Source organism: Girardinichthys multiradiatus, chromosome 2 (genome assembly GCF_021462225.1).
Source record: "Girardinichthys multiradiatus isolate DD_20200921_A chromosome 2, DD_fGirMul_XY1, whole genome shotgun sequence".
Lineage (NCBI taxonomy): Eukaryota > Metazoa > Chordata > Actinopteri > Cyprinodontiformes > Goodeidae > Girardinichthys > Girardinichthys multiradiatus.
The window spans coordinates 38,870,954-38,898,878 of NC_061795.1; the positions used below are offsets into that span (position 1 = coordinate 38,870,954).

Sequence of the window (27,925 nt, forward strand, 5' to 3'; positions counted from 1 at the left end):
ATGCAGCTAGCTATCAGGAGATTTTGGAGCACTTCATGCTTCCATCTGCTGAAAAGCTTTATGGAGATGAAGATTTCATTTTTCAGCACAACCTGGCACCTGCTCACAGTGCCAAAACCACTGGTAAATGGTTTACTGACCATGGTATCACTGTGCTCAATTGGCCTGCCAACTCTCCTGACCTGAAACCCAAAGGGAATCTGTGGGATATTGTGAAGAGAACGTTGAGAGACTCAAGACCCAACACTCTGGGTGAGCAAAAGGCCGCTATCGAAGCATTTTTATCAGAGGCTTTTTGGTTTCAATGTGAATTCTACATTTATGAGAATGTATTATTCTTGTTTTAGCAACTCATTAACTTTTATCTGTTGATTTAGTCTTGTAACTTGCAAAAACAGGAACAGACTGTAGGGAACTGTCAGGGTGTGCAGCAAAATTGCTGGTACATCCTTAAGTTATCTGACCAACTTGTATAAGGAGAGGTCAGTGAAAAAGGTCAACGATTCTGGCAGATCCAACCTATCAAATGCACTACGAATTTATTCTGCTTCCGTTAAGAGGCAGATATCTGCTGCCAAAATCGCTGCCAGAACTAATAGACAAAAAAAATAATTTATTCCTACACTGATTAGATTTTTAATAGTGTGATTTTGGTACATATGTTGTTTTGCTACATTCTGCCTTTGTGTTTTACTACTGACTGTGCAATCAATTAGCCCCTTAAGGGATAATAAAGACTCTTGAACTCTTGAATTTGAACTCTGAACTCTCATTTTAAAAGTCAGGAGCACACCAATCTAAATGTCTAAGGGTTAAAGTCCTTCACGGTGCATAGTATTGATGTTCTCATCGGATGTGCACTGGAGAAGATAACTGATGTGTAATTTTAGTTTTAGTTTTAACAATTATTGAACTAACGCCCTAGCCCATGAGCTTGTATTATCAGATCAGCCTGAAAAGAATGGTTAAAATCCCTCCTTAAAACCCTAAAATTATTATCGCTGTCATGATGAATAAGCTTCTGACCAGAAGTGCAATTTAATAAACGCTTCTTGAAAACAGGAAACTTATGAACCACCTGTTCATGGCTCATCCACAAAGCCAAAGGAAAGAGACGATGCTCGCCACACCCAGAAGGTTTGAATGACAGGCATCTGTCCCACTCGTTGTTTGCATGTGTCTGCGGTCAGTCCCACATTCTCAGATGATGGGCATGCTGAATAAACCTATGATTAGGCAAGAAAACACTGTCATTCTCATGCAGTTTGGTTGTGAACCGAACAAACAGGAGTTATAGTGTACAGCCGGTCTGCAAGGATTTAATAGATTCATCAGTGAGCCAATTGGAGCGATAAATCCTTGTGTTGTGTACAAGATTAGTACAAAATCCCGCTCTGAAAATGTTAATATAAAGCTTTTCTTTATTAACAATGGAAAATCTGTAATATTTGTATTAATATTTGTATAATGTGTGGCCCATGTTCCTGAAATTCTGGCAACAAGCTAAGGCGCGCTCGTAATTCCGCCTGAAACATTCAAAGAGAGCTGATGCCAAGAGCCGCAGGATCTTTAATTTATTATCTCTTCCCTTGTTTCTGAGAAAGAGACAGAGGCAGGGAGGGGAGATGAAGAGGAGAGGTCTGGAGTCACTGAGGGAGGGGGAGAGAAAAGGCGGAACAAACCGGTGAGCTCGGATACAAGCTGTAGCTTCTCGCCCGCACTGCAGATTAACTCTTTCCTCGCCGGGAAGACGCAGCTGGACCCGGTGAGTTATTTTTGAATTATTATTTCTCTCATCCTCACTGCCTGCAAATGGCAGCAGCAAATGCGGTGGTTTGTTCAGGTCTAAGTATGATCAGGTAGACAACTGATGGAGGTGCAGAGCATAGAGAGTCTCCTCTTGTCTCATGCACACTCTGAGCTCACATATACACTTTCGCTTTCTGGCATACACATTAAATCGATATACTTGATGTTTAGCAGCCTTGTTCCCGGTTTGCTGGAGCTGTCCGCCGCTCAGGTGCTGAAGCAGCTCGTCATCTGCAATGCAATGTCTCAGCAGAGGTGATGCCCTGGATTGATGAATCCCTCTTGGAGAAAGCAGTTAGGATCCCAGCCTGCTGCGCTAACTAGGACATGGTGATCTTTTTATGACATTTGTTCACTTTAAACACTTGCTGGCAAGTAAAACTGTGGAAACTGTTACCATACTGATTTAGTTATCTCAGTTGATCTTTAAGCATTCAGAGAACATTTCACCCTGGAAGTTCTTCCATCTCCTTCCGTCATCCAATTAATAATAAATGAAGGAATGGATGGATGGAGCTTCCCTCCCTGAGTCATTGTTCTGAAGTCTAACTCTGCCTCTTTTCACAGACAGTTGCACTGGTCACAGCCAGGCGGGACGTTGTAGTAGCCAAAGAACGTGGGATTCCCTGTGTAAACACTGAAAGCATCCCACAGCTGAGGGGCAAAATCTGTCAGACTGGAGCAGTGCCAGTGCCAGCCAAACAGCTCCTAAAATGTGGTCTTGCTCTTTTAAATTTAAATTATGCCAACTTTACCTCTTGTCTGATCATCTTCCAAGCAGTATGGCAGGACGCAGGTGTAATTAACAGTCATATGTGGGGGTGAAAGTGGAAGGTTGCTATCCCAAAAAGGACATTTGTTCTGTATTTTGAAATCAGTAATTACCCCATGTCAGCATGAACACCGAATAACGGTCCCTGATAATGCTCCTAAAGATTCTTCCACTCATGATCCCCTTCATCATGTTCACTTTTAAGTTGTCTGGAGCACACCAATTGCTCTTTGCGCTAGGGAAACCGCAACTCGGGATTCTTCTCTTCAAGATATTAAGTAGATGATCCAGCCTGGATATACACTGCTCAAAAAAATAAATGGAACACTCAAATAACGCATCCTAGCTCTGGACGAATGAAATATTCTCATTGAATACTTTGTTCTGTACAAAGTTGAATGTGCTGACTACAAAATCATTCAACAATCATCAATGGAAATCAAATTAACCAATGGAGGTCTGGATTTGGAGTCACACACAAAATTAAAGTGGAAAAACACACTACAGGCTGATCCAACTTTGATGTAATGTCCTTAAAACAAGTCAGAATGAGGCTCAGTATTGTGTGTGGCCTCCACGTGCCTGTATGACCTCCCTACAATGCCTGGGCATGCTCCTGATGAGACGGTGGATGGTCTCCTGAGGGATCTCCTCCCAGACCTGGACTAAAGCATCCGCCAACTCCTGGACAGTCTGTGGTGCAACGTGACGTTGGTGGATGGAGTGAGACATGATGTCCCAGATGTGCTCAATCAGATTCAGGTCTGGGGAACGGGCGGGCCAGTCCATAGCTTCAATGTCTTCATCTTGCAGGAACTGCTGACACACTCCAGCCACATGAGGTCTAGCATTGTCCTGAATTAGGAGGAACCCAGGGACAACCACACCAGCATATGGTCTCACAAGGGGTCTGAGGACCTCGTCTTGGTACCTAATGACAGTCAGGCTACCTCTGGTGAGCACATGGAGGGCAGTGTGGCCCTCCAAAGAAATGCCAACCCGCACCATTACTGACCCACTGCCAAACTGGTCATGCTGAAGGATGTTGCAGGCAGCAGATCGCTCTCCACGGCATCTCCAGACTCTGTCACGTCTGTCACATGTGCTCAGTGTGAACCTGCTTTCATCTGTGAAGAGCACAGGGCGCCAGTGGTGAATTTACCAATCCTGGTGTTCTCTGGCAAATGCCAAGCGTCCTGCATGGTGTTGGGCTGTGAGCACAACCCCCATTTGTGGACGTCAGGCCCTCATACCATCCTCATGGAGTCGGTTTCTAAACGTTTGTGCAGACACATGCACATTTTTGGCCTGCTGGAGGTCATTTTGCAGGGCTCTGGCAGTGCTCCTCCTGTTCCTCCTTGCACAAAGGCGAATAGCGATCCTGCTGCTAGGTTGTTGCCCTCCTACGTCCTCCTCCACGTCTCCTGGTGTACTGGCCTGTCTCCTGGTAGCACCTCCAGGCTCTGGACACTACGCTGACAGACACAGCAAACCTTCTTGCCACAGCTCACATTGATGTGCCATCCTGGTTGAGCTGCATTACCTGAGCCACTTGTGTGGGTTTTAGAGTCTGTCTCATGCTACCACAAGTGTGAAAGCACCACCAACATTCAAAAGTGACCAAAACATCAGCCAGAAAGCATAGGTACTGAGAAGTGGTCTGTGGTCCCCACCTGCAGAACCTCTCCTTTATTGAGTGTGTCTTGCTAATCGCCAAAGATTTCCTCCTGTTGTCTATTCCATTTGAACAACATGTGAAATTGATTGTCAGTCAGTGTTGCTTCCTAAGTGGATAGTTTGATTTCACAAAAGTTTGATTTACTTGGACTTATATTGTGTTAAGTGTTCCCTTAATTTTTTTGAGCAGTGTACAAGTTATAGGTTTTTAGAAGATTTCATAGATGAGCTGTACTTTGATGAAAGTGGGAGGAGGAGAAATAGAGATATGGAATTGGTAAGAAAAAGAGAAAGAGATGGCATGATTAGTTGATGGTACAGAGCGAGCTATTCACACTCCCTACAAAGGACCTTCCCATAACCTTGATGTTAAACAAGCCTGCTGTAGGCGGTTACCTCTCTGCCCAATTATGGCTTTGGATATGAATAAATTCAAACTTTTATGAAAGCATATGAGAAAGAGGACAGTGGTAGAGGTTCTTCCTGTAACTGGTGACTTGCTGGTTTGAACCCCTGCTCTGTCTGTCTCAGTTGTGTCCTTGGGCAAGATACTTCACCCTTCTTGCCTTCTGATGGTGGTCAGAGGACTCGCTGGTGCCGATTGTTTGGCAGCCTCACTTCTGTCAGTCCGTCCAGGGCAGCTGTGGCTACAATGTGGTCTGCCACTATCAGTGTGTGAATGTGTGTATGCTTGCTTGGATGACTAATTGCAGTGTAAAGGGCTTTGGAGTCTCTGGGGACTGGATAAAGCGCTACACAAGTCCAGGCCATTTACCATTTTTGTGTAAGCCTTCTTTCCCCCAGGGATCCATTGTCTGCTCTTCATGGAGCAGTAGAGAAATGATTTTAACATCATATTCAAGAAAAACATTTGACGTATTAGTGTCAATTCCAGTTTAAAATCAGTCTCAAGTTTGCATTGTCCCTCTTTATTAAACATTTCTTTGTGCATTTTTGCTGGAATAGGACTAAAATATACACATACACTGCCTTGCAAAATAACTCATTTATTTTCACATTTTGAGATAGCATTAACTCTGAAGGAGCTTAAGAGATCCACAGCTCAGGTGGGATAATCTGTCAAAAGGACAACCTTTAATCATGGCTCTTTAAATTTGGTCTTGATGATTGGAATGATTATGGATGATTGGAAAAAAAGAAAGTCCTCTTTGCGGTTTCTCACAAGCCATGTAGGGGACGCATCAAACATGTGGAAGAAGCTGCTCTGGCCAGATTACACCAAAACTGAAAGTGGATTTTGCTATGTTTGGTGGAACACTGTCAGTCCAAGCACATTATCGCCATGATGACACATTGTGTTGGCATCATTGTGCTGTGGGGATACTTTTTTTTAGCACGGACATGAGAGCTGCATGGTCAAAGTTGATGCTAGATTGATGTATAGCTAAATACAGGTCAATCCTCGAAGATAACATGTTAGAGAGTGCAGACGTTCACCTTTCAGCAGGTCAAGGCCTTTAAGAATACATCCAAAGCTACAATGGAAAGGTTTAGATTAAAACACGTTTGTCCAAAGCCAACACACAAATCTAAATCCAACAAAAGAATCTGTGGCAAGTCTTGAAAATTTACGTTCACAGACTCCATCCAATCTTGAGCAATTTTGCAAGAAATAATGGGCAGAAACTTCAGTCTCTAGGGTTGAAAATAAATATACACCACACAAATGAATGTCTTACTAAAATATTACTAAACAATTTTTCCTTTCTCCTCTCCATTATACCCTAGTTTTATTTGGTCTATCATATAAAATCCCAGTAAAATACACAACTAGTCAAATGTTTTAGAAACATGTTTGCATTTAATGGTTTTCTTTATGTTATGACTATTTACATTGAATGTAGATTCTCACTGAAGGCATCAAAACTGTGAATAAAACACATGGACACATGAGAAAGTGTATCTAAAACGTTTGACCAGTAGTGTACATTGAAGTTTGGTCAGTTACGACACCATTCCAAGGGTAGGGATACTTTTACAAGGCACTGTATATGGAAAGTGAATTGGAATTACCGGTCTTGAACCACATGTTTGTTTTAGAATGTGATAGATTACATTTACAGCTCCTAACTTCTTATTTGTCTTTCAGGGAAGGATTGGGAAAGCTACTTCTTACCATGTTCACATAGCCACTCTCCAGCCTACAATTACTCTCCCTGTGGAGCACAAAAGCTCCTCCTAAACTCAGACCTGCCACATACAGAGCTTGTGGACCTCAGCCAGACTGTGTGGAGATGGGGCAAAACAAAGGGATGCACAAGGGAGACACTGATTGAGAGATGGGCTTCTAACCCATGTGTCTGCTGTTTTGTAAAAGTTGAGCACCGTGCGACTGCAGAGCGAGCTCTGAAGATCACCATACCTTTAAGAACCACCACTTTTTTTTTTTTACATATGTCGACCAGGGCTTACAGTGGCCACACATTTCTGTGTCTATGTTTGCTTTACAGCAACTTGGCTAGTACCTAACCACAAGAGGAAGCATCTGGTCTCAAGGGGAGTTGTAGAGCACATCCTTCTGTTTCCGCATGCAGAATATCCTTGATCAAAACTTAGACATGGCCACAGCGCTACTAGCGGGCGAGAAGCTGAAGGAGCTCATCCTGCCAGGCTCCTCTCAGGATGAGAGGGGTGGGGCACTGGCGGGCCTCATGGTGCAGCTCAAACTGGAGCTGCCCTTTGATCGGGTCGTTACTATAGGGACTGTCATCATCCCTATCCTGCTGGTCACCCTAGTCTTCACCAGAAACTTTGCAGGTTGGTGGCTCAGCCACAAGAGGGGGCAACACCGGTGGTTAATCAGTTTTTGGCAGTTTCAAGCAAACGTGTTTGAGTTTACATAGAGTACTTTGCAAAGCGTTCATACGCAGTTTTCATATTTTGTCACGTTACAGCCACAAACTTCAATATATTTCGATGGGATTTTATGTGACCAACACAATAGTGCATAGTTGTAAAAATATTGTAGTGTTGTAGCACTATGTACTAAGGGACTAGATAGCATATGATATCAGAAGACTAAATTCATCTACTGGAGCTGTTGTCAGTAATCAATAAAAACAATGCAAAAGAATAACTGCTTTCAATACCATGTATTTTATAGAAGGGATAATTAAAGTGACCACCACAAGACACAAAACATACATAGAACCAAACAATAAATACAATATGTATATACACAGTACTGCAGTAGATCTTCCATATGAATGTGCACAAAAATCCTAAATTTCCCCTCCGGTCAGCACAATGTCTGACTGACACACATTTAAATAGTTCATGGTCTAATTATCCAGAGATTTAAGATGAAAATGTCCAAGCACAATTTGTTCCCAATGAAGAGATGAATAATGGATTGTGTGTCAGTATAGTGAGAAGGAGGGGGAAACACTACGGACCATCAGCCTCCTACCAGTCCAATATGGAGTTAATTTCAAGTTCTCCTGGCCCAGCCAGTTGTCAGAAGCTCACCATCCTTTAACCCTAAAAAGGGTCACCTGGCCTGTATTGAAATAAACAGGACCAGTAAATTACCAGCCTGCTAGTTAACTAGACGTTTTTCCAATTACATACAGAAATAAATGCAATTATATCCACAATCAAATCCTTAAGACAAAATAAAGATATCAGCATTTATCTCATTATCTTAAACACATGTATTGAATTTAAGAAGTTAGATCATGTAACAATTTATGATCAAACAATTCACATTGGCTACCACCACCAACATGCTAAACAAACAAAACAACATTTTGTTCACTACTCACCAATTCCATATATAGTTCAGCGCATGACCGCTTCATGGCTACAAGCTCACTGGGTATTCAGATCTACATGATTTTTATATCGTGAGTTTAAAAGTGCATAATAAACAAAGAGATTAACAAATTGTTTGGAAGCACAAACCTGTAGCTCCTTTGTCTCCAGCTCTCCCCCTCACACCTGATTGGGAAAACTGGGGCAGGCCTGAATAACCTCTTCAGGTGCAGTGATTGGCTGAATGCACCGTGTGACCAACTGTCAGTCCAACCAATGGAGCAGCAAAGGTGGGATTAAGGGCAGTTTTTTCTGAGTTTCTTTCTGGTTACAGAAGGAAAAAGATTTACAGCTTTCAAAATTAAATATAAATCTGAAAGTGTGGCAGTAATATGTATTTAACCCACTTTACACAGATACCCTACAATAAAATCCAGTTCAACCAGATGCCTTTAGAAGTTACCTTTTTTGAATCCACCTGTGTGTAATTTAATATTAGTGTAAATATAGCTGTTGTAGGTGGGCCTCTGGGTTTTGTGGGAGAACATAGTGAACAAACAGCATCCTGAAGACAAATTAACTCTGTAGGACCACCTTTTGATGCAATTATAGGTGCAAGCCTTTGGAGGTATGTCGCTACCAGCCTTTAACATTATAACAGAAATTCTTGTTCATTCTTCTTCGCAAACGAGCTCAAGTTTAGATTGGATAAATGGCACGAATATGTGTTGATCTAAAACATTCTATTGTTGCTCTGGAAGTATGTTTGGAGTCATTGCTCTGCCTGTAACTTCTTCTAGTATTGCCTTCGTTTTAGATCCTTCTATCTTCTCATGAGCTCTGACCAGCTTCCCTGTCCCTGCTCACTAAAAGCCTGACCACAGCTGTTTTGATTTTCCTTTTGATTTCTTTCTTAATATTTCTGGGTTTATTATTGTTAGAAAATGTATTTTAGTCATTTATTATTGCAATTCGGGTTTTGCCATATAGGTTCATTAATTTGCTTAAATTTCTTATTTTATTATTATTATTCCTTGTGATCTTTTATCTACTGTATATATTGCGGTTTATTCTCTTATGTTAGTGTCAGGCTTCTTCCCTTTTGGTTTGCAGATCCTTTTGAACCTTAGTTCAGCTCCCTTTGTCTTAATTAGTCTCCCTCCCTCAGTTTCCCTGCTTTCATTCTTGCACAATTGTTTCACATCTTCTCTGATTAGCTCATCCGGTTCATCTGTCAATTTCCACCTCCTCATTATTTAAGCTCCTGGTTTTTCATTGTTCCTTGCTGGGTTTTCCCGTTTCTCTGCGGTGCTTCATGTTCTGCTCTTCCAGCTGATTTCCCTATAAGTCTTCTTATTAGCTCTCCTTGTTAGCGCTGCTCTTCCCTCGGTCAGTCTATGCACTTGGGTCCTTTACCTACCCACAGACATGGCACAGCATGATTCTTCCCACACCATGTTCCACCGTGGGGATATTGTTTTCAGGGGGATGTGCAGCATTAGGTTTTCTATCACACATAGCATTTGGCTATAGGCAAAAACGTTAGGTTTTGTTCTCATTGGACTGTCTTTGTCCACATATTCTCTGCCATCTACATTGTTCATAGCAAACAGGACTTCTCAAGGCTTTCTTTCAACTGTTGCTTTGTTTTACCCACTTTCTGTAGCTCCCCCTTAATTACCATGGGCCTCTTGGCTGCTTCTACGCATAATGCTGTCCCTGCCCAGCCATTTTAGGATAGTCATGTCTTGGTAGCTTTGCCATTGAGACAGTGTCTTTCCATTTGTGGACGTTGGATTGGACATTACTACATTAGATGTTTAAGCATGATATATTGTTTAATAATCTAACCATGTTTTGAACTACCCTACAGCTTTCTGACTGACATGTGTTCCTTGGTCTTATTGATTCTCTTTATTCCCTAATGTTCTCTAACAAACCTGTGAGGACTTTAAAGAACAGCAATATTACTACTTAAATAAATTACATGGAGGGATACTTTATTACTTAGGGAATCAGCCCTGGATTTTATTTAGGTGTATTGAAGTAAGGGGTCTCAATACATACTTTTTTTGATTTCTAAAACATTTTTGAAAAGCATTATTGCACTTCCACTTCACAATTGTGCAACTTATTTTGTTGGTCAACATATAAAATCCCCCAAAAAACACTTTAAAGATTGTGGTTGTGACATAAGGGTTTGGCAAAATGTTAAAAGAAAATGTATCAGGGGTTTAATACCTTTAAGGCAATGTATACACCTGCCATTTTGTTTCTGTGACAAAGAAAACAATGTATAGTTGTGGAGATGCAGAAAAATAGGATGACTTGTTTGGCTAAAATGCAGATGGAAACCAATGGTTGATGGAAATGCTGCCTTGTTGCTGAGTCAGGTTTTCAGCTGCAGTGTTTAACCAACTGGGACTTCAACTGGAGCAGCAAAACAATGTGGGAGTTCAGGCAGTCTAAAATGTCTAAGACAATTCAGCACAAGGACTGGTGCTTTGTCTAGTATGACAATTGCAATAATATAAAAATTTAAATGGTGGTTTAGAAAATTACTATTTGTTAGCGATTTTCAGAAAATTATGCTAATCTTTTCCTTACTAATTAAGATAATATTCATTTAATTGCATTTCATGATTTATTGTGCACTTTAAAACATCTAAATAAGAAGACCAAAGCGCATAACAATAAAACATAAAAACACTGAAAAAGATCAGAAAAAACAATATAATTCAGGGAATTAATTGTGAAGGAATGTGCTAAGAAACATTAAATGCCTTTCTGAAGAAATGTGTCTTCAATATTAGTTGTCAAAGCCCTGAGTTCTAAAGGTAAACAGAGACTTGAAACTAAATTGCACTCTATGGTAAACACAGCAGAGAGATAAGGTTTGGTAGGAACCACACCTTTAAGTTCTTCTGCTTAAAGCTGGGAGAAAGTTATTATGTCAGAAAGCAGAATGTCTTTGGTTAAATATATAATAACAAGCAGATGAATGACACAAATATGCTCAGAGTTACACCAAGACAAGAGAAAGATACAGCATCTTGTATTTTTCATAAAAATCAGTGAGGAAAAAGTAGTTATTCCAGAGTGGTAGATAGATATTAAATATTTATTCATCTGCTCTTTTTGCCAGTGGTTAAATTACTTTTATACGACTCTGACTTTGGTTTACATTGAAACAGGATGTTATAACTATGCTTTTTTTGACCCACATTTTTTTCTGTGCTTTCTTCAGAGGAATCTATTTACTGTTACACACCGCACAATTTCACCCGAGACCAGGCACTTTATGCTAGGGGCTACTGCTGGACAGAGCTTCGCGATGCTATTCCTGGTGTGGAGCCTCATCGATGGCCCTCGCTGTTTGAACATAAGTTCCTGCCCTACGCCCTTCTGGCCTTTGCTGGGATCATGTACATTCCTGCTTTGGGTTGGGAGTTCCTTGCCTCTACGCGACTCACGTCAGAGCTCAATTTCCTGCTTCAAGAGATTGATAACTGCTACCATCGAGCTGCTGAGGGCAGAGCCCCCAAAATTGAGAAGCAGATTCAGTCTAAAGGACCTGGCATAACAGAGCAGGAGAGGAGGGAGATTATAGAAAATGCAGAGAAGGAGAAGAGCCCTGAGCAAAATCTTTTCGAAAAATATCTGGAGAGACGAGGGCAAAGTAATTTTTTGGCCAAGATTTACCTGGCTCGCCACCTGGCTATCATGTGTCTCAGTTCTATCCCCATTTCCTACCTGAGTGCATACTATGCCCGCCAAAGGCAGAATGAGTTCACCTGTGCTCTAGGCGAGCCCCCAGACATCAGCAGCTACACAGAGTTGAAACTTAGGGTGAACTGCAAGCTCTCTGCTGTGCAGCTGCAGCGCATCATGGCAGTGGTGGACCTAGCCCTGCTGTGTACTATGAACTTCATCATCCTGCTTAACTTGCTGCATCTGTTTGTGGTGCGTAAGTCTAACTTTGTGTTTGACAAACTGAATAAAGTCGGGATAAAAACGAAACGACGGTGGCAGAAGTCTCCATTCTGTGACATCAACATCCTGGCCATGTTTTGCAATGAGAACAGGGACCACATTAAGTCACTGAACAGACTGGACTTCATCACCAATGAGAGTGACCTCATGTATGACAATGTGGTCAGGCAGCTATTGGCTGCACTTGCACAGTCCAACCATGATGCTACGCCCACTGTGAGGGAGTCTGGGATACAGACTATTGATCCCAACATGGATCCTTCAGATCTTAGGGTAGGAGAGATGGCTGGGGAGCCACTGGTGATCAAACGGACCCGTAAGAAGATCAAATGGATATCAAGCTCAAACCCTCTTCCTCAGCCATTCAAGGTAAGCAGCACCCTTGAAATACAACCAATCTTTTTCCCTGACATTTCAGCATTCATTAAGCATCACAATATAATCATTCCAACAGATCCTCTATGCAACTACTATGGAAACCCCCAACACAAATGTAATAATAACTACTTTATAGAAGAAAACACATTAAAGTGTTACCAGCTGAGACATCTTTGTTTTTGGTTCCACTTGGAACTTAAAAAATACACAAGAGGGACTAAAATGCTGCTTAGCTAGTGTTTTTGGCTCTGCTTATACCACCAAATAATCCACTTCTTCACTGTCTGCTGTGAAGGAACCACTCACCTTGACCCGCTTGGAAAATAACACCAAGCCTGAAAAGCCCAAGCCACTTAAGCGCAAAACCATGGCAGACAGCCTCATAGCACCACTGGTGGACAGTAAAAGCACACAACATCCTTCAGCTAAAGGTATGCTGTACTGTAAGTGTGCCTTACATGGTAAGTGAAAATCTCCACATTTATCTGTATCTCTGGTAAAAATGTGTGAAAAGCCTTAAAATCGATTTGTTTTTTAATGCAGTAGCAGAACATCTCACAGAAATGTTAAAAAAAAAATCTAAATTTTTGTTTCATAATGTTTATTCAGTGGGGGAAATCCTACAATTTCTAAAGAATGTTATTTTTTACAAAATCATGTATGCCGCAATTTCCTGCATCCATCAGAAATCCTATGAAATAAATGGAGCTGAAGCATTTTTTCTATTTATTTCTACTTTAAGTTAACCAGCTTAAGAACTTTTAATTAGTAATCAACGACTTCCCATTTTCATTCGGTATAAATATTATGTAACACAGGGGTGCTATTCTCTTAGACAATTCTTCAAAATGGGAAAAGCTGGAGAACATGATATTTATCTAAGGTTGTTATCTTCAAAAGCCAGAAAATACTTTTGACTACTACTACAAGCAGAGCAATAATTGAGAAGTACAATTGGAAGTGTGGAACATAGGGCTGGATGAGACCATAAAGTTACATGTTTTTGGGAGATAGGCAGAGTGATGTCCAGTTTGAATGCATAACAAGCCAACACTGGTTATACAGTCAGAAACTGAATGTTACTCTGCTTTGTAAAGTAACATTCCATTTCTTTGTAAGTCAGAGAGCTTGTTTTCTTATTCGCAGACATCAGTGGAATGGAGAAAAAGCACCCGCGAAACTTCTCTCTGGACGTCCATCCGTATATGCTGACAAATCGCAAGCCCAAGGTGGAGGCCTCAACCGTTGAACCGCTACCGTCAGAACACAATATGGATACAGTTTACCTTGAAGGCACTCATACTATTGTTCATGTGTCATGTGCAATGACAGGTGGGTCTTACAATAGTTTGTGGTTAATGCTTAATTTGGTGCATTTTATTATAGATTCCTGAATCTGCAGCTCAGTAGATGACTTTTGTCTTTTCAGAAACTAAGGTTAGCTCTCCAGTATCGACCACTGCTGCCTTTTCTACAGTGACTTTGTCCTCCTCTACATATGTGAATGGAGTGAGCCCGAACCCACCCTCTAGTGAGGATGCACTCAGTCCCAAGTCCTCCCCTGCACAAATGGAGCCTCTGGCCCTAACTGAGAACCCAGAGCCAACACTCCTGACCAAAGCCCCCACACACCAGCTCCTGAGCATTCATCACACTCTTTTTGAAGAAGAAGAGGATGAAGAAAACAGAAGTGGCAGGCTGGAAGAAAGACCTGGGGAGCTCATTGCTGCTGGAGAATGTTGAAAAATGTATCAGATTTGAATAGTTTGATCATGATTGCAACAATTCCCCTTTTCTCCATCTCCGTCTCCGCATATCAACTTCTGTGATTGGTGAATTGGGTTCACTGACAAGCAGAAATGCAACAGGAGGATGGCACAGACAAAGTGTGGTGTAAGAAAAAAAAGAGGAAAAAAACTTAACTTGATTAGAAAATATATGTATTTGTTGCAGGAAATGATGTCACCTTCATGCCTCAGGATGACTGTGTTCAGCTGATCACCCACCAATGAAACCAGCAGTGATATATAATTCAACAGGGTGCTAAAGAGCAGGGTTAAACAGCTATGCTAAAAATGGCACAAGGTGAAAGACCAACAAATAAATATTACAGAGAAAAAATTGCATTATGACATAAAAAAATATGTATTTAAAACACATATTAACACTTTGTCCCTTTATCCCTCTAGCCAAGTAGAAACGTAGCTCACACAATATAGCTGTTGAGATCTGCACAACTGATATGCAAATGATCACAATATATATGTGGCAATAATGTATGCGCTTCGAGCATTACTCTTCACACAATGTGTTGACTTGGTATATGTTTAATATCTTAAAAAATCATGGCTTATCATTTTCATTCCAACATTGCCATGGATACTTCACTATATGTGCCCACCGTTTATTATAGTAAGTTGACACATTATATGACTGTGAGACAGTTAAGAGTAGCAATACTGATATAGTGCCTTGTGAAAGTATTTATGGCCGATTTTTTCATGTTGCACCGGCAGACTTCAATGTGATTTGTTCAGATTTTATGTGATAGAACAATCCAAAGAAAGGCACAGAAGTAAAAGGAAAAGGACATCTGGGTTCAAAAAAGTGTTCTATGCATTAGTATTTAGACACTGATGTCAATACTTTGTAGGATCATCTTTGGCTTAATTTGTTTTTTTTTGGTTGTTTCTTTATTACTTTACACATCGAGAGACAAAGCATTTTGCTAAATATTCTTTGCAAAATAGCTCAAATTCAGTCATATTGGACAGACAGCATCTGAGGACATACATTTTCAAGTCTTACCACAGAACCTCACTGGTAGATAGGTGTGGAATATCATTTTATCTAAACCATTCTACTGAAGCTCTAGCTGTATGTTTAGTGTAGTTTTCCTGCTGGAAGGTGGACCTCTCTCCCCGTCTCAAATCTTTGTAGCCTTTAACAGGTATTCTTCTGGTATTGCCCTGTATTTAGCTCCGCCCACCTTCCCATCACCCAGATTTGTACACGACTAATAATTCATCTGGTGACCGATTTTCCCAATTGAGCCGTAAACGTCTGCAGCTCTTCCAGAATCACTATCAGCCTGTTGGCCGCTTATCTGATTAATGCTCGCCTCAGCTGGCCTCTCAGGTTTGCAATTGTACCATACTCTTCATTTTCAGATAATGGATTGAAATGTGTTTGGTGAGACGTACAAAGTTTGGAACAGTTTTTTTTTACTTAACCCTGCTTCCCCACAACTTTATCCCTCCCATTAGTTTTATCTGGTGTGTCCCTCGGTTTGAAAAGGTCACACTTTTTAGATTTTTTTGGGGTAAAGAAAAATGGAAAAACATGTAGCCTTTTCCCATATCCATAAAAATGATACTATTTTGTGTTGTTCGATCACATAAAATCCCAATAATACATTGAAGTCTCTGGTTCCTACTGGATAAAATGTGAAAAAATATAAATTCTTTAGCAAGGCACTGTCTGTTAGTAATAAACAAACTATTAAGGGAAATTTTGAGAAATGCTGCTGGGCTCATGAAGACTTTGGAATCAGCTCAGTTTGATGAATGAAGCAGAAACTATCTTGTTGAGGTGGTGTGATGTGAACAAAATGATGTTGAATTGTTCCTTTTTGAACGGTTTATTGCCAGGATGAGTAAGCATTTATGCTGTCTGATGCTCTAACACAATCCACAATTCTTTCTGTATTTAAATCAGTCACAAGTAAAAAGAATATGTATTCATAATATTTGCAGAAACAGCAAGCATATATATGCACTTATGATTATCCTTTTTCAGAGAAAATGTGTCACGCGTGTAAGCCACAAACCTTCTTGCACTCATGATTACAGGAACTTCAATAAAGGAAGCGTAATACTTAGTGACACATCAGCATGACATTTGTTGCAGAAGATATTACTACTGGTGTAAAAGGCCTACAGTATAGATTCACTTACACATAAAAAACTCATCCATTTCTCTGGGGCATTGAACATACACATGTGTTCCCTTCAGCTCAACCTCCTACTCTTAAGCCTGCCTTGTTATAATAGTGAAGCACACTAAATGCATCCACAAGCACTTTAAGCCTAGAAACATTAGTGAGTTCTTAATGACACTGCTTAAAACTCATTTTCTGTGTTGACTTTCACATTACAGCTGACACAGAGCGATACCTCTGATAGTGTGAAAAACAACTGGACACGCACAGTCCAGCTTTTGATTGTACCTTGTGCAACATCAAAGTGAAAAAACAAATAAAAACGTTTTCTTTATAAAAAAAAAAAAAAAAAACTAGATGTGTTCGTAAGTGCCTACATGTACCAGAGTGCACCGCGGCTGTCAGTGTTAACCAACCGAGCGCTGATCTGCTGCACTAGCAAACAGCAGTTTGATAGACGGGCTGGTATGTATGTTTCTACAACATTTTTGGGAGGGGTTCCTGAAGTCAGATATTACAAAATACCTGAATGCATTGCAGCATTAGTTTGGTTTAAAATATATAGTGTGTCGAATTATTATCCAACTCGCCAGCTTATGTTAGCCCGAGTTAGCTTTATCCACAGGGAGCTAGCAAAACCGTGAAGTTCTCCTTAAGTGAAGTGTTTACATGTGCTACAGTAAAAAGTATTTATTAAAAACATTCTAAACAGTCTTTTGACAAGGTTATTGTTTTCTTATCTATCTTCCTTCACTTTCATAGTGATGAAATCGTCGGAGATCTCGCTGTGTGTTTGGTTTGTTCTAGTTGTTGTTCAGTGACAGTCACCACTTTCCACAGCAACGTTTTCTGCGTTGTAACTGTTAGCCACCTTTAGCCAAGCCGGTAGTAGTTGTGTTACAGATAAAGCGACGTCAGCAGTCAGTGCGTGTCTGACGGTCAGTGAACGCCTCACCGCGCTCTGTTTGTGTACCAGACAGCAGCCCGGTGCCAGCCATTCTCACACCTCTCATTCTCCCTGTCGCACGCAGTTTTCGCTTCTCCAAACATGGACCAAGACAACAAATCAGAGGTGAGGAAAAATAAACAAGCTTGTGGGAAGATAAGTGGAGTTCAAATATTGTGTTTTACACACACGTTAGTTACGATTCAGTTGGAAATTCTGTCTCAGTCTCCTATTATTAGCTAATGTTCATCTTTCTCAATGCAGCTAGACATTAGACTGGAATTATCTCTTAATCTGGAGCAGGGCTGAACATGTCACCAGAGATTGATGATGTCTTGCTGTTTTGATGTCTCAGGATGAGTCCGTTGGCCTGTCAGAGAATCCTTCAGACGAGGAACCACCTTGTATAGCTCCAGGAATGGGTAGGTTATAGTTTTTATATATCCTTTTCCTCTAAAGTTATCAAATTGTGTTGCAAAACAGTGTAAACAATTGCTTCAGACACTTTGTTTGACAACTGCATAAGGCTTTATTAGGCAATATTTGATTAAAAGATTTGAAGTTTGTAGTTTAAGACTGAATCTATTTCTATCTGTTGGAGGAAAAGTAAATGATTTTGGTCTGTTACCTGATGAACCATGGTTTTTTTTGTAACTGAGCAACATCTAATGTTACAGATTAAACCAGTTTTGCTCAATTATTTTTCATACAACATTGTGAGTTGTGAGGTTATAAACTCAGACTTGAGAACGTATCATATTCTGAAAACTGAGGTTACTTGTTCATGATGGACATGTTTTGGATTTCCTCTCCTTTCTTATAGGTACCTGGTAAACTGTTGAGCCAAACTGTACATTATGATCAGTTTTGGTTTTGTACAATAAGACATTTTTAAGAATAAATCCAGTAGTTTGTGTTCATTTAATGCTACAAACAGCTCTCCTCACTAACTCCCTGCGGTTTCTCTTTTTCATCATAGTTTGGGATACCGCGCACGGCTCTTACGTTGATTAGACATTGTTAAAACAATGTTGACATTGTAGTTCTTTGATCACAGATTACTTTGCCAAATGTTTAACACTTTGAAGTGTTCTCTGTTATACTGTAGAAGTACTATTCTTGAGCAATACAGATACATTTCGTACAAGTCAAAGATTTTGTCTCTTGTTTCAGAAAGTGAAACTCATATCTTATATAGTAGGTTCATTACATATAGTTAAATATTTCAAGCTTTTATTTTCTGTAATTTTGATGATTATGGCTTACAGATAATACAAACCAAAAATCAGTGTCTCGCTAAATTAAAATATTACATAAGATTGATTTTTTAAAAAAAAAGGATATTTTAAACTGAAATGTCAGGCTTCCGAAATGTGTGTTAATTTCTGTGCACTCGATACTTAGTTGGGGCTCCTTTTGCATGAATTACTGCATCAATGCGGCGTGGCATGGAGGCAATCTGCTGAGGTATAATGGAAGCCCAGGTTGCTTTGATGGTGACCTTCAGGTCACCTGCATTGTTGGTTCTGGTATCTCTCATCTTCTTCTAGACAATAGTCCATAGGGGTTCCGTGGGGTTCTGATCCAGTTTGCTGACCAATCAAGCACAGTAACATCATGGTCATTGAACCCGCTTTTGGTACCTTTAGCAGTGTGGTTTGGTACCAATTCCTGTTGGATGAATTCGGCATCTCCATACTGCTTGTCCGAAGAAAGAAGCATGAAGTGCTCTTAACCTTCCTGGTAGATGGTTGCATTGACTGTGGACTACAGAAAACACAGTGGACCAACACCAGCAGATAACATGGCACCCAAAATCATCATCACTGACTGTGGAGACTTCACACTGGTCCTCGAGCAATGTGGATTCTCTGCCTCTCCACTCATCCTCCAGTGTCTGGGACCTTGGATTTCCAAATAAAGTGCAAAAACTTTCTTTCATCTGAAAACTGGACTTTAGACCACTGACCAACAGTCCTGTTCATTTTCTGTTTAGCCAAGGTAAGACGCCTCTGACGTTGCCTTTGGTTTAGGAGTGGGTTGACATGAGGAACAGGACATTTGTATCCCAAGTTTAGGATTCATCTGTGCGTAGCAGCTCTTGATTTTCCGACTCCAGCCTTACAACAACTCACTCCTTGTGAAGCTCCCCCAAATTCTTGAATGGGTTTTACTTGAAATCCTCTCAAGGCTGCTGTTATCCCTGTTGCTGCTGCACCTTTTCCTGCCACACTTTTTCTTTCCATTTAACTTTGAACGAATGTGTCGCCTACTGACCCAGACTAAGAGACCATTTAGAGGCTCAGGAAACCTTTGCAGGTGTTTTGAGTTAAATAGCTGATTAATATGTGACACCATCAGTTTCCAATGTTTACCTTGTTTACCATACTCTAAATTTCTGACACACAGAATTTTGGGTTTTCATTTATATGTCAGCGATAACCATTAAAATTACAAGAAATGAAGGCTTGAAATATTTCACTCAGTGTAACTTTTGCACAATATTCAGATGTTTTCAGATGTACCTCTATGTGTACTGATTAAGCAAAGGATTTTCCCAAAACATTTATGCATTCATTATCATGCTGTCTCTGTGGTTATGTTTAATTATTTCCAAACAGAGCTCCATCTCACCTAAAGAATGTCTGAAGTAAATGTTTCCGTCTTATGTGCGGGTTGTTTTGACCTTAAATTTACCAAAACAGTTTTAGTATTTTAATACTTACTTCTTTGCATATCTCTGCTGTCTGCATACAGCAGATGGCGAAACGTTGGAGATGCTCTGGCAGCTGCGAGCCCAGCGCCGCCAGTCCTCCCCTGAGCTACCAGAGACGGTGACCCGTCTTATCGCTCCTGACGGCAGCACCCTGTACTTGGTGGGAACTGCCCATTTCAGTGACAACAGCAAAAATGACGTGGCGACGGTAAGCTTAACAGACGAAGACGGAACAGTGTCTCAGCAGAATGAAAAGTTACTTGAAGCTTTTTTAGAAATGTGGTATGCTATGATATGGCAGTAAAATAATGTGCGTAACTAACAGGGGTCAAATGTTAATGACTTGTCCCTGTCTGTATTGCTGATAATTAGTTTGGTGAGCCCATTTAGTCAAGTTTCATCTTGTCTTCTTTGCTCCTCACTGATAATTTCCTCCTACGTTTTAGTTAATGTCTATTTATCATGTATCTTTCTTCCATTCTGATGTTTTGTGGGCACACATGTCTTATCTGTCCTACCCACTGCTGTTTCTCCCCCTCATCCAGACGATCCGCGCTGTGCAGCCAGACGTGGTGGTCGTGGAGCTTTGTCAGTACAGGGTGTCAATGTTGAGGATGGACGAGAACACGCTGCTGAAGGAAGCCAAAGACATCAACCTGGAGAAGGTTCAGCAAGCCATCAAGCAGGTTAGGCTTTCAGACCGATCAGATAAAACTGGGTTGGAAAAGCGGTGGTGATAGAAATAATAATGACAGTGGAACAAAACAAGTCTGCATTGCATCATGATCTGGATGAGATAGTAATGGGAATTTTGTGGCATTTAACATATTTAACATGAAACAGGATTGCTGCATGGAGGCATTCTTAATGGAGAATTAAATGTCACAGATAAATAAATCAAGTGCAGGATCAATTATCAGGCACACCTTTGACGTTTAAAGAACTTTTCATAATGCCTTTTCATAATCATTTATACTTCTTGAACCTTTCCAGACTTTATGTCACATCTGCAAACTTCAGTATATTTTAGTGGGATTTTACCTATTAAATAAACACAAAGCGGTGAAATGGATGGAAAACAATTTGCATGGTTCTGAAAAAATCTCAAAGTGTGAAATGTATTTGTGTTCATCCACCCTGGGCCAATTCATTGCATGACCATCTTTTTCCTGTTACACTTGGAAATCATCTGAGGTATGTCTCTGCCAGGTTTGCACATCTAGAGATTGAACTTTTTTGGCCATTCTTCTTTGAAAAATAGCTCATGTTTGGTCAGATTAGATTGTGTATTTGTAATCATTTTTCAGGTCTTGGCCTCAATTATCTGTTGGATTTAGGTCAGGGCTTTGGAACATTCTATTACATGATTGTGCTGTGATCTACACGCCAGGCCATTCCATTATAGCTTTAGGTGTATGTGGTATGTTTAAAATGGTTGTTGTCACAAGTCTTTTGCAGCCACTAATAGGTTTATTTCCACTATTACCCTGCATTTGCCTCTGTTCATCTTCCTGCCAGTTCCCACCAGCTTCTCTGTCCCTGCTGAAGAAAAGCCTCCCCACAGCATGATGCTGCCACCTCCGTGTGTCTCAGTGGATTTGTTCAGATTGATGTGTAGTGTTAGTTTTACAGCAAACCTAGCCTTTTGCATTATTCACAAAAAAAATCATATATGGTCTCATCTGATCAGAGAACCTTTTTCCATGCGTGTGGTGTCTTCTACATGGCCTGTGGCAAAACTGCAAACAATCCACTCTTCCATAAAGGCTATATTTGTGGAGTGCATGACTAATATTTGTCCACCTGTGCCTTGGAAATCTTCAGCTCCTCCAGAGTTACCATGGACCTCTTAGCTTCTTCTCTGATTAATGCCTTCATTGTCCTGGTCTATTGGTTAGGTGGACTGCCATGTCTTAATAGATTTGAAGTTGAGTCATATCCTTTCCATTTGAGGATCATAAATTGATCAGTGCTCTGTAACATGTTCAAAGTTTGGGTATTGTTTAGTTTTTATCATGTTGTTTGTTCATTGAGGTTCTCTCAGGGCTTCACAGAACAGCTGGATTTATACTAAGATTAAATTACACTCAGGTAGATTCTGTGTACTAATTAGACAACTCCTAAAGGCAACTAGCTGCACTGAATTTTATTTTTGGATGTCAGAGTAAACAGAGCTCCATATTGATCGATGATAAATGAATTTTGAAGGTAAAAATTATCTGGAAGTTTGTTGTTTTAATTTGATAAAACTGTGGGAAAGTTCCAGGGTTATGAATAATTTTGCAAGCCAATCGAATGATGCTTAAGATATTTCACCACTCATCTAACAGGTATGATGTTGTGACTTCAACAGTATGTACGGTATAACATCCTGTGCACACTGTTATTTGCATTACTATCAAAAGCTGTTAGTTAAGTTTTTTATTTTAAATACTGCTCTGTCATGAACTATTTTGCAGTTTTATATTTTTAGACACTTTTATAATGTACATGGTGTTTTAAATTTGTGAAAAATGGTTTTTGATGTTATATACTCCTGTGACAAAATAAGAGGGTTTGTCCGTCCAATAAAATATCATGTTAGAAACTTTCACACACTAGCTAAAACCTATATAACGTTAAAATATAGACGTGTTAAGTTGTTATCCCCAGTAGGTGCAGCTACTCCTTTATTGTGTTTGCCATTAAGAATGTCGTTCCAGGCGTCAACATGACTTTGATTTTCCAAAACAGATCGGTGAGCTGCAAGTTTTTTTCTGGTTTCTTGTTTGCTCTTGGCTGTGGTTCCTTTACGGATGAGGGTTTACTGCTTTAATGCAAAAGGCAATTTTCGTGGTGTGAAATGTGTTACAGTTGAAATTTTGATTGTTCTTTGCCTCTGTCTGTCAGAATGGGCTCATGTCTGGCCTGATGCAGATTCTCCTGCTCAAAGTGTCGGCCCACATCACAGAGCAGCTGGGAATGGCCCCTGGAGGAGAGTTTCGGGAGGCCTTTAAAGAAGTAAGTCATTCAAAAACCTGTTTTCCACAGCTGTTGTGCCGTATCGATGCCAGATGCAATGTTCTAATATCTGACTTGGAGGTGTTTCATCTTGAACTGCAATTCCTCCACCATTTTTTACAGAAAAATTGACCTGTTGAGACAAATCAGTTTTATCCTAAAGAGACTATGTGAAAAGGCCTGCTAAAAACAGAATATGGGAGTAGTTGTAATATTTGTGTACTCTTGAACTGTTTTTACAATCTTGAAGTATTTCTTTCCTCTCAGGCGGGACGAGTTCCATTCTGTAAATTTCACCTTGGGGACCGGCCAATCCCTGTGACATTCAAGAGAGCCATAGCTGCTCTCAGTCTGTGGCAGAAGGCCCGTCTGGCCTGGGGTCTTTGCTTTTTGTCCGATCCAATCAGGTATAAACTCGCCTAATGAACCTTGCTTAGCTAATAACTAGTATTTATTCTGCACCTATACTGCATCTTAATAAAGAAAACAGAATCCTCTATCTTTACCTTGACCTTGCAGTGTCATTAAAGTCATGCTGTTCACGTGTCGGCTTCTGCTTTATTGAATGTATCTAGTGGGCAAGAGCTAAACATTGAAGGAACATATAATGATGACACCCGCTGAATTTGGGGCAAATCACAGGGTCGGTTTTTAACTAGAAAAACAGCAGTGAACATCTAAGCATCTTGGATATCTGTTTGTGTTCAGTTTAGAACTTTATGAGAAGCACCCATAAAAGTGTAAAAAACTATGTATGTTGTATTTAATTAAAGCTCATTATTTGAATTTATTGTATACAATTTTTCAATGTTTCTGTAGTTTAGCCTCTGATTGATAAACAGCCGATTCTGGGAGATCTTTGAAAGCACACCTGTATTGTCTATAATAACTTAAACCACTTAAAAACAATTTTGCCCTCCTGAAAATTTTATCTCATGAGACAAAACACGTTTATGTTAAACACTGTAAAGTAAAGCCTGTCTCAAAGAAGCACTTTAATGAGGATTTACGATGTGTTTTCTAGAAGTCTTCTTCACACGTTTGTCCACTGTAGAGTACTCCCTAAAGCACGGCATGTGATGTGCACAGAAAACACATTTTCTTTACCACATAACCTCCAGCTGAGTGTGATAAATTGTGTGTGATGTTTCAGTAAGGAGGACGTAGAGAAGTGCAAGCAGAAGGATTTGCTGGAGCAAACCATGTCTGAGATGATCGGCGAGTTTCCTGCTCTCCACCAGACCATCGTGGCTGAAAGGGACATTTACCTCACACACACACTTCGCCAGGCAACACGATGCGTGGAGTCGCCGTCTAATGGCCAGAGTGTGTATTGCATCATGTTTTTCTCTTTAGTTCCTCATGGACGGTGGTGTCCAAAGTCAGTCCTCAAGGGCCATCATCTGCATGTTTTAGTTTGTTCCCTTGTTCCGTACACCTGAATCAATTGATAGTTCATTAACAGGCCTCTGCAGAACTTCATGACATGCTGAGAAGGTAGTTGGACCTTTTGAATCAGCTTTGTTGGAGTACGGACACATCTTAAGATGGCAGGACAGCGGCCCTTGACTGGAGATGGACACCTATGGTCATAGAGGAATGTCTGTCATCATTCATGTATGAAATAAATTAAACACAACATATAATGGTAAATGGTCAGACGGAGCAGAGCGTGTTTGTGAACAATATTACAAAATTCTCAACTCGGTTTATGGTTTGGCCATTCTAACACAAAACTGGTTTGATCTAAACTATTTCATTGTAGGTAAGGCTGTATGTTTAGGAGAACCTGCTAGAACCTGAACCCTTACCTCATTCTCTGTTTTTCTGGAGCTCCTAACAGGTGTTCTTTAGGCCTCCAATGGCTACTCTGGAGGAGTAGCCATTGGAGGCCTCTTGGCTGAGTAATGCTCTCCTTGCCCTGTTATAGTACTGCTGGAAGACAAACATTTAGCCTATTCTCAAGAATGTTTGCAGCCTCTATCAGGTTTTCATCCAGGGTTGACTTGTATTTAGCTCAGTCTGGCTGTCAATCATCTCTGACTATCATTCTTGTTCCTCCTGAAGAAAATTATCTTCACGACATAATGCTGCCACCACCGCCATTTTTCTTGGTGGGCATGGTGAGTTCATGGTAATGTGAAGTATTATTTTTTTGCAGAGTCGTCACACACATGGCTTTGCACATAAGCCAAAAAGTTCAGCCCTTCCTTCATATATGCCATGGCCGCTACATGGCTTGTGGCAATCTTCAGAGGGCTATTCGTTTTTGCAATTGTTCTCCTCTTCCATAGAGGCCAGATTTGTGGATTACATGAGTAATACTTGCCCTGTCAGTATATATTTCCACCTGAACTGCCATGTCTTGTTGCTTGCTGTTCTCTTTGCAGTTTTGAATGATGAGTTGAAAATGGATTTGTGAGATGTTCAAAGCCAAGAATATTTTTATAACCTAACCCTGCTTTTGAAATCTTATAACATTTTTTCCTGGCATGTCAGCTATGTTCCTGTGGTCTTAATGATGCTGTTTGTTCATCAGTGTTCTCTAACAAACCTGTGAGGCCTTTACAGAATAGCTGAATTTATAATGAGGTTAAATTACACACAGGTTGACTCTATTTACTACTTGGGTGACTTTTTATAGCGAATGTGTGCATTGGACTTTATCTGGGAGTAAAAAAGGAAAAGAAGCTGAATTGTCCATGTTTTATTTTCCTTATATTTTCCAAACTTGAGCTACTTTGTGTTGGACCATCCCACATATTATTGATATACATATCGATAATTTGTGGTTCTAAGCTACATAAATAATATAATGTATGATATGTTTTCCCTATAGAAGTGCCTGCTGTGGTGGTTGGAGTGGTAGGAATGGGTCATGTCCCTGGTATTGAACGAAACTGGGAAAAGGAGCTCAACATTCAAGAAATCATGAGGTTGGTTATGTACCTGTTAATTGAATGCTAAAATAGTAGCCACAGGACGAAACATGCATGGTTTTCTGCTTTATCTGTCTTCCTCAGTGTTGCATCGCCCTCACCGTTCAGCCGGGTATTGCGCACTGTTGTAAAGGGTGTCTTGATGGGAATGCTGGGATATGCCTGTTACCGCGCCGGAGGAGGTTTAGGTCGAACCCTGTTGTCTTTACCAGCAGTCCAGTCTTTACTGCAGACACTTCGACTTCATCCCGCCTGACCCCGTTGGACCGCGCCGCATTTTCTGACACAAGCGTTGATTTGTTAAAATGATGCATCTATCACCGATGGCCTTAAATGCAGGAGGTGAGGCTGGAATGGGTGTACCAGCTCACACCTGGGGACTGATAATGACCTCACTGGGGTCAAAAACTTGTAACCTCCTATTGATGTCCCTATAGACACAGTGGGACTGTACTGCCAAAGAAACCACAACTGTATGCTAGAAGGCATAAATTGCCTCTTAGTAGAATAATACATTTCTTAATTTTCCTGATAATTACTTACAGAATTTTAATTAGCTAATCATCCCTGGAATCAAATTGATTAATTTCCCTGGATATAATAGGACCATTTTCTTGAAAGAAGCCCTTTTCTGAGCATCAAACAGATTGTTGGTAATTGGTCCAGCACTTTATAAGAGGTAAATTATATTAATGGCACAGCGTGTCTGAACTAGAAAGTCAATCGTCATTTTTATGATTTTCAACAAAAACAATGAAAAAAACATTCACATGGTGCTCATTACTAACATTCAGGATTAGCAGAAGAAACTGTACGTGATTGCTCTGAGCTCCAAACTTTACAGCCAAGTGCCTCATATTTCAGCTGGAAGGGCTACTGTGAAAACCAACATATTTCTGTCAGCTTCATCTCACAAATGGTTAGTGCAGTTTTCAAATGATTTGACATCATACACATGAAATTCTATTTTGTAAAGAAAGGACATGAAGTTTATGTTGAGCGTTTTTGTGAGCACTCATAATTTTACAGACACTGATGCTCAGGAGGCCTAAGAGTGTCTCACAAAACAGTGGGGTGAAAACATTTATATTTTATTATACTTCTAATATGAGGTACCCAACCTTTGTGTTAAGTATCTTATACAACATAAATGAATGATTTCTATAGGGAATACCATTTTTTTAGCCACTGCTCAGGCTGTGTTAATATATGCATTCATATTTATTATAAAATAAAGAAACCAGATAAGAATGGAAGTTTCTTTGTTTCCCTCAGCGTAAAGAGGTCCGTAATGGTTTGTGTGTTTATGAATCTGTTTATTGGGGCTGCTAAACAAACTTTAGGTGGAATTGGGTAATTTAGCCTTACTTTGCTGTCACTGCTGCCTTTGACCCTCTGATTGCCTCAACTGTCAAAGCCTAACACCAACACATGTGTATATCTAATATATTTAGTTACGGCATGTATAACAAAAATAAGACAACCCTGAAGCAAAACGGGTGACGTCAAAGCATAGTACAGTTGGTTCTCTCAGCATAACTGCATGTCATTTTAAGTGATTTCTGTACAGTTTTTTTTTTTTTTTTATCATTTACTGTAGATTAAGGCAAGGGATGTGAAATGATCATTTAATTTTAACATGTAAATGGGTCCAATGAATTTATACAGAATGTAATGTTAATTTTTTTAAAGCATAGCAAAAACCAGTGCCAGCTATTCACAGCCTGAGCTTATTCCAATAACCTGTCTTCCAATGTATAAAATGTTATAAGGAAAAAGGAAACTGAAGGTCAGTTGCAAGTCGGATACCATTTTGCTCACTTAGTTTGTCCATCAGAAACATACAAATGACTGCATGTTTGAGAACTCCCTAAAAGAGAGGATGAATGGCTGTATTTATTGTAATAACTGCTTAGCTCATATTGTTTTGTCACTGTAATGGTACCAAACAGAGTCTTCTATAAAAAGAGTAAACTATATT

The 27,925-nt window shown here is 40.1% G+C and overlaps 2 protein-coding genes and 1 long non-coding RNA gene across 11 annotated transcripts; 2 read left to right on the forward strand and 1 right to left on the reverse strand.

Annotated features, from left to right (window-relative positions):
- The first annotated feature begins 244 nt into the window (after positions 1-244).
- panx2 (pannexin 2) lies at positions 245-16,284 on the forward strand. Of its 5 annotated transcripts, none has more exons than XM_047388874.1 (7): positions 245-1,765; positions 1,981-2,139; positions 6,369-7,036; positions 11,280-12,394; positions 12,699-12,846; positions 13,550-13,735; positions 13,833-16,284. In XM_047388874.1, exons 3-7 carry the CDS (start codon positions 6,808-6,810, stop codon positions 14,144-14,146), a joined length of 1,992 nt encoding a protein of 663 aa, XP_047244830.1. In that variant the 5' UTR covers positions 245-1,765; positions 1,981-2,139; positions 6,369-6,807; the 3' UTR covers positions 14,147-16,284. The 5 variants fall into 5 exon arrangements, with proteins under 5 accessions (XP_047244830.1, XP_047244837.1, XP_047244816.1 ...); XM_047388881.1 differs by having other exon boundaries at positions 1,984-2,139; XM_047388860.1 differs by lacking the exon at positions 1,981-2,139.
- On the reverse strand, positions 7,357-11,257 carry LOC124882502. The gene is made up of 3 exons (XR_007041915.1): positions 8,183-11,257; positions 8,044-8,106; positions 7,357-7,778 (listed from the first exon to the last, which is right to left on the reverse strand). It is a non-coding gene; the product is annotated as an uncharacterized LOC124882502 (long non-coding RNA).
- trabd (TraB domain containing) lies at positions 14,129-27,923 on the forward strand. 5 transcript variants are annotated; one of them, XM_047388913.1, is made up of 10 exons: positions 14,129-14,296; positions 17,375-17,415; positions 17,645-17,711; positions 20,047-20,213; positions 20,551-20,691; positions 22,895-23,005; positions 23,273-23,412; positions 24,159-24,331; positions 25,845-25,941; positions 26,029-27,923. In XM_047388913.1, the coding sequence occupies exons 1-10, from the start codon at positions 14,263-14,265 to the stop codon at positions 26,198-26,200; spliced, it is 1,143 nt and encodes a 380-aa protein (XP_047244869.1). In that variant the 5' UTR covers positions 14,129-14,262; the 3' UTR covers positions 26,201-27,923. The 5 variants fall into 5 exon arrangements, with proteins under 5 accessions (XP_047244869.1, XP_047244865.1, XP_047244856.1 ...); XM_047388909.1 differs by lacking the exon at positions 14,129-14,296 and adding an exon at positions 14,839-16,808 and having other exon boundaries at positions 20,050-20,213; XM_047388900.1 differs by lacking the exon at positions 14,129-14,296 and adding an exon at positions 16,583-16,808.
- The last annotated feature ends 2 nt before the right edge of the window (positions 27,924-27,925 follow it).

Bases quoted from the DNA above. Each gene is read 5' to 3' on its own strand.
- panx2 (XM_047388874.1), top strand. From the start codon at position 6,808: ATGCAGAATATCCTTGATCAAAACTTAGACATGGCCACAGCGCTACTA. The intron at 12,847-13,549 runs GTAAGTGTGCCT...TCTTATTCGCAG, and splicing joins AGCTAAAGGTATGCTGTACT to ACATCAGTGGAATGGAGAAA. The intron at 13,736-13,832 runs GTGGGTCTTACA...TTGTCTTTTCAG, and splicing joins TGTGTCATGTGCAATGACAG to AAACTAAGGTTAGCTCTCCA.
- trabd (XM_047388900.1), top strand. From the start codon at position 16,721: ATGTACCAGAGTGCACCGCGGCTGTCAGTGTTAACCAACCGAGCGCTG. The intron at 16,809-17,374 runs GTATGTATGTTT...TGTCGCACGCAG, and splicing joins GCAGTTTGATAGACGGGCTG to TTTTCGCTTCTCCAAACATG. The intron at 23,006-23,272 runs GTAAGTCATTCA...CTTTCCTCTCAG, and splicing joins TTCGGGAGGCCTTTAAAGAA to GCGGGACGAGTTCCATTCTG.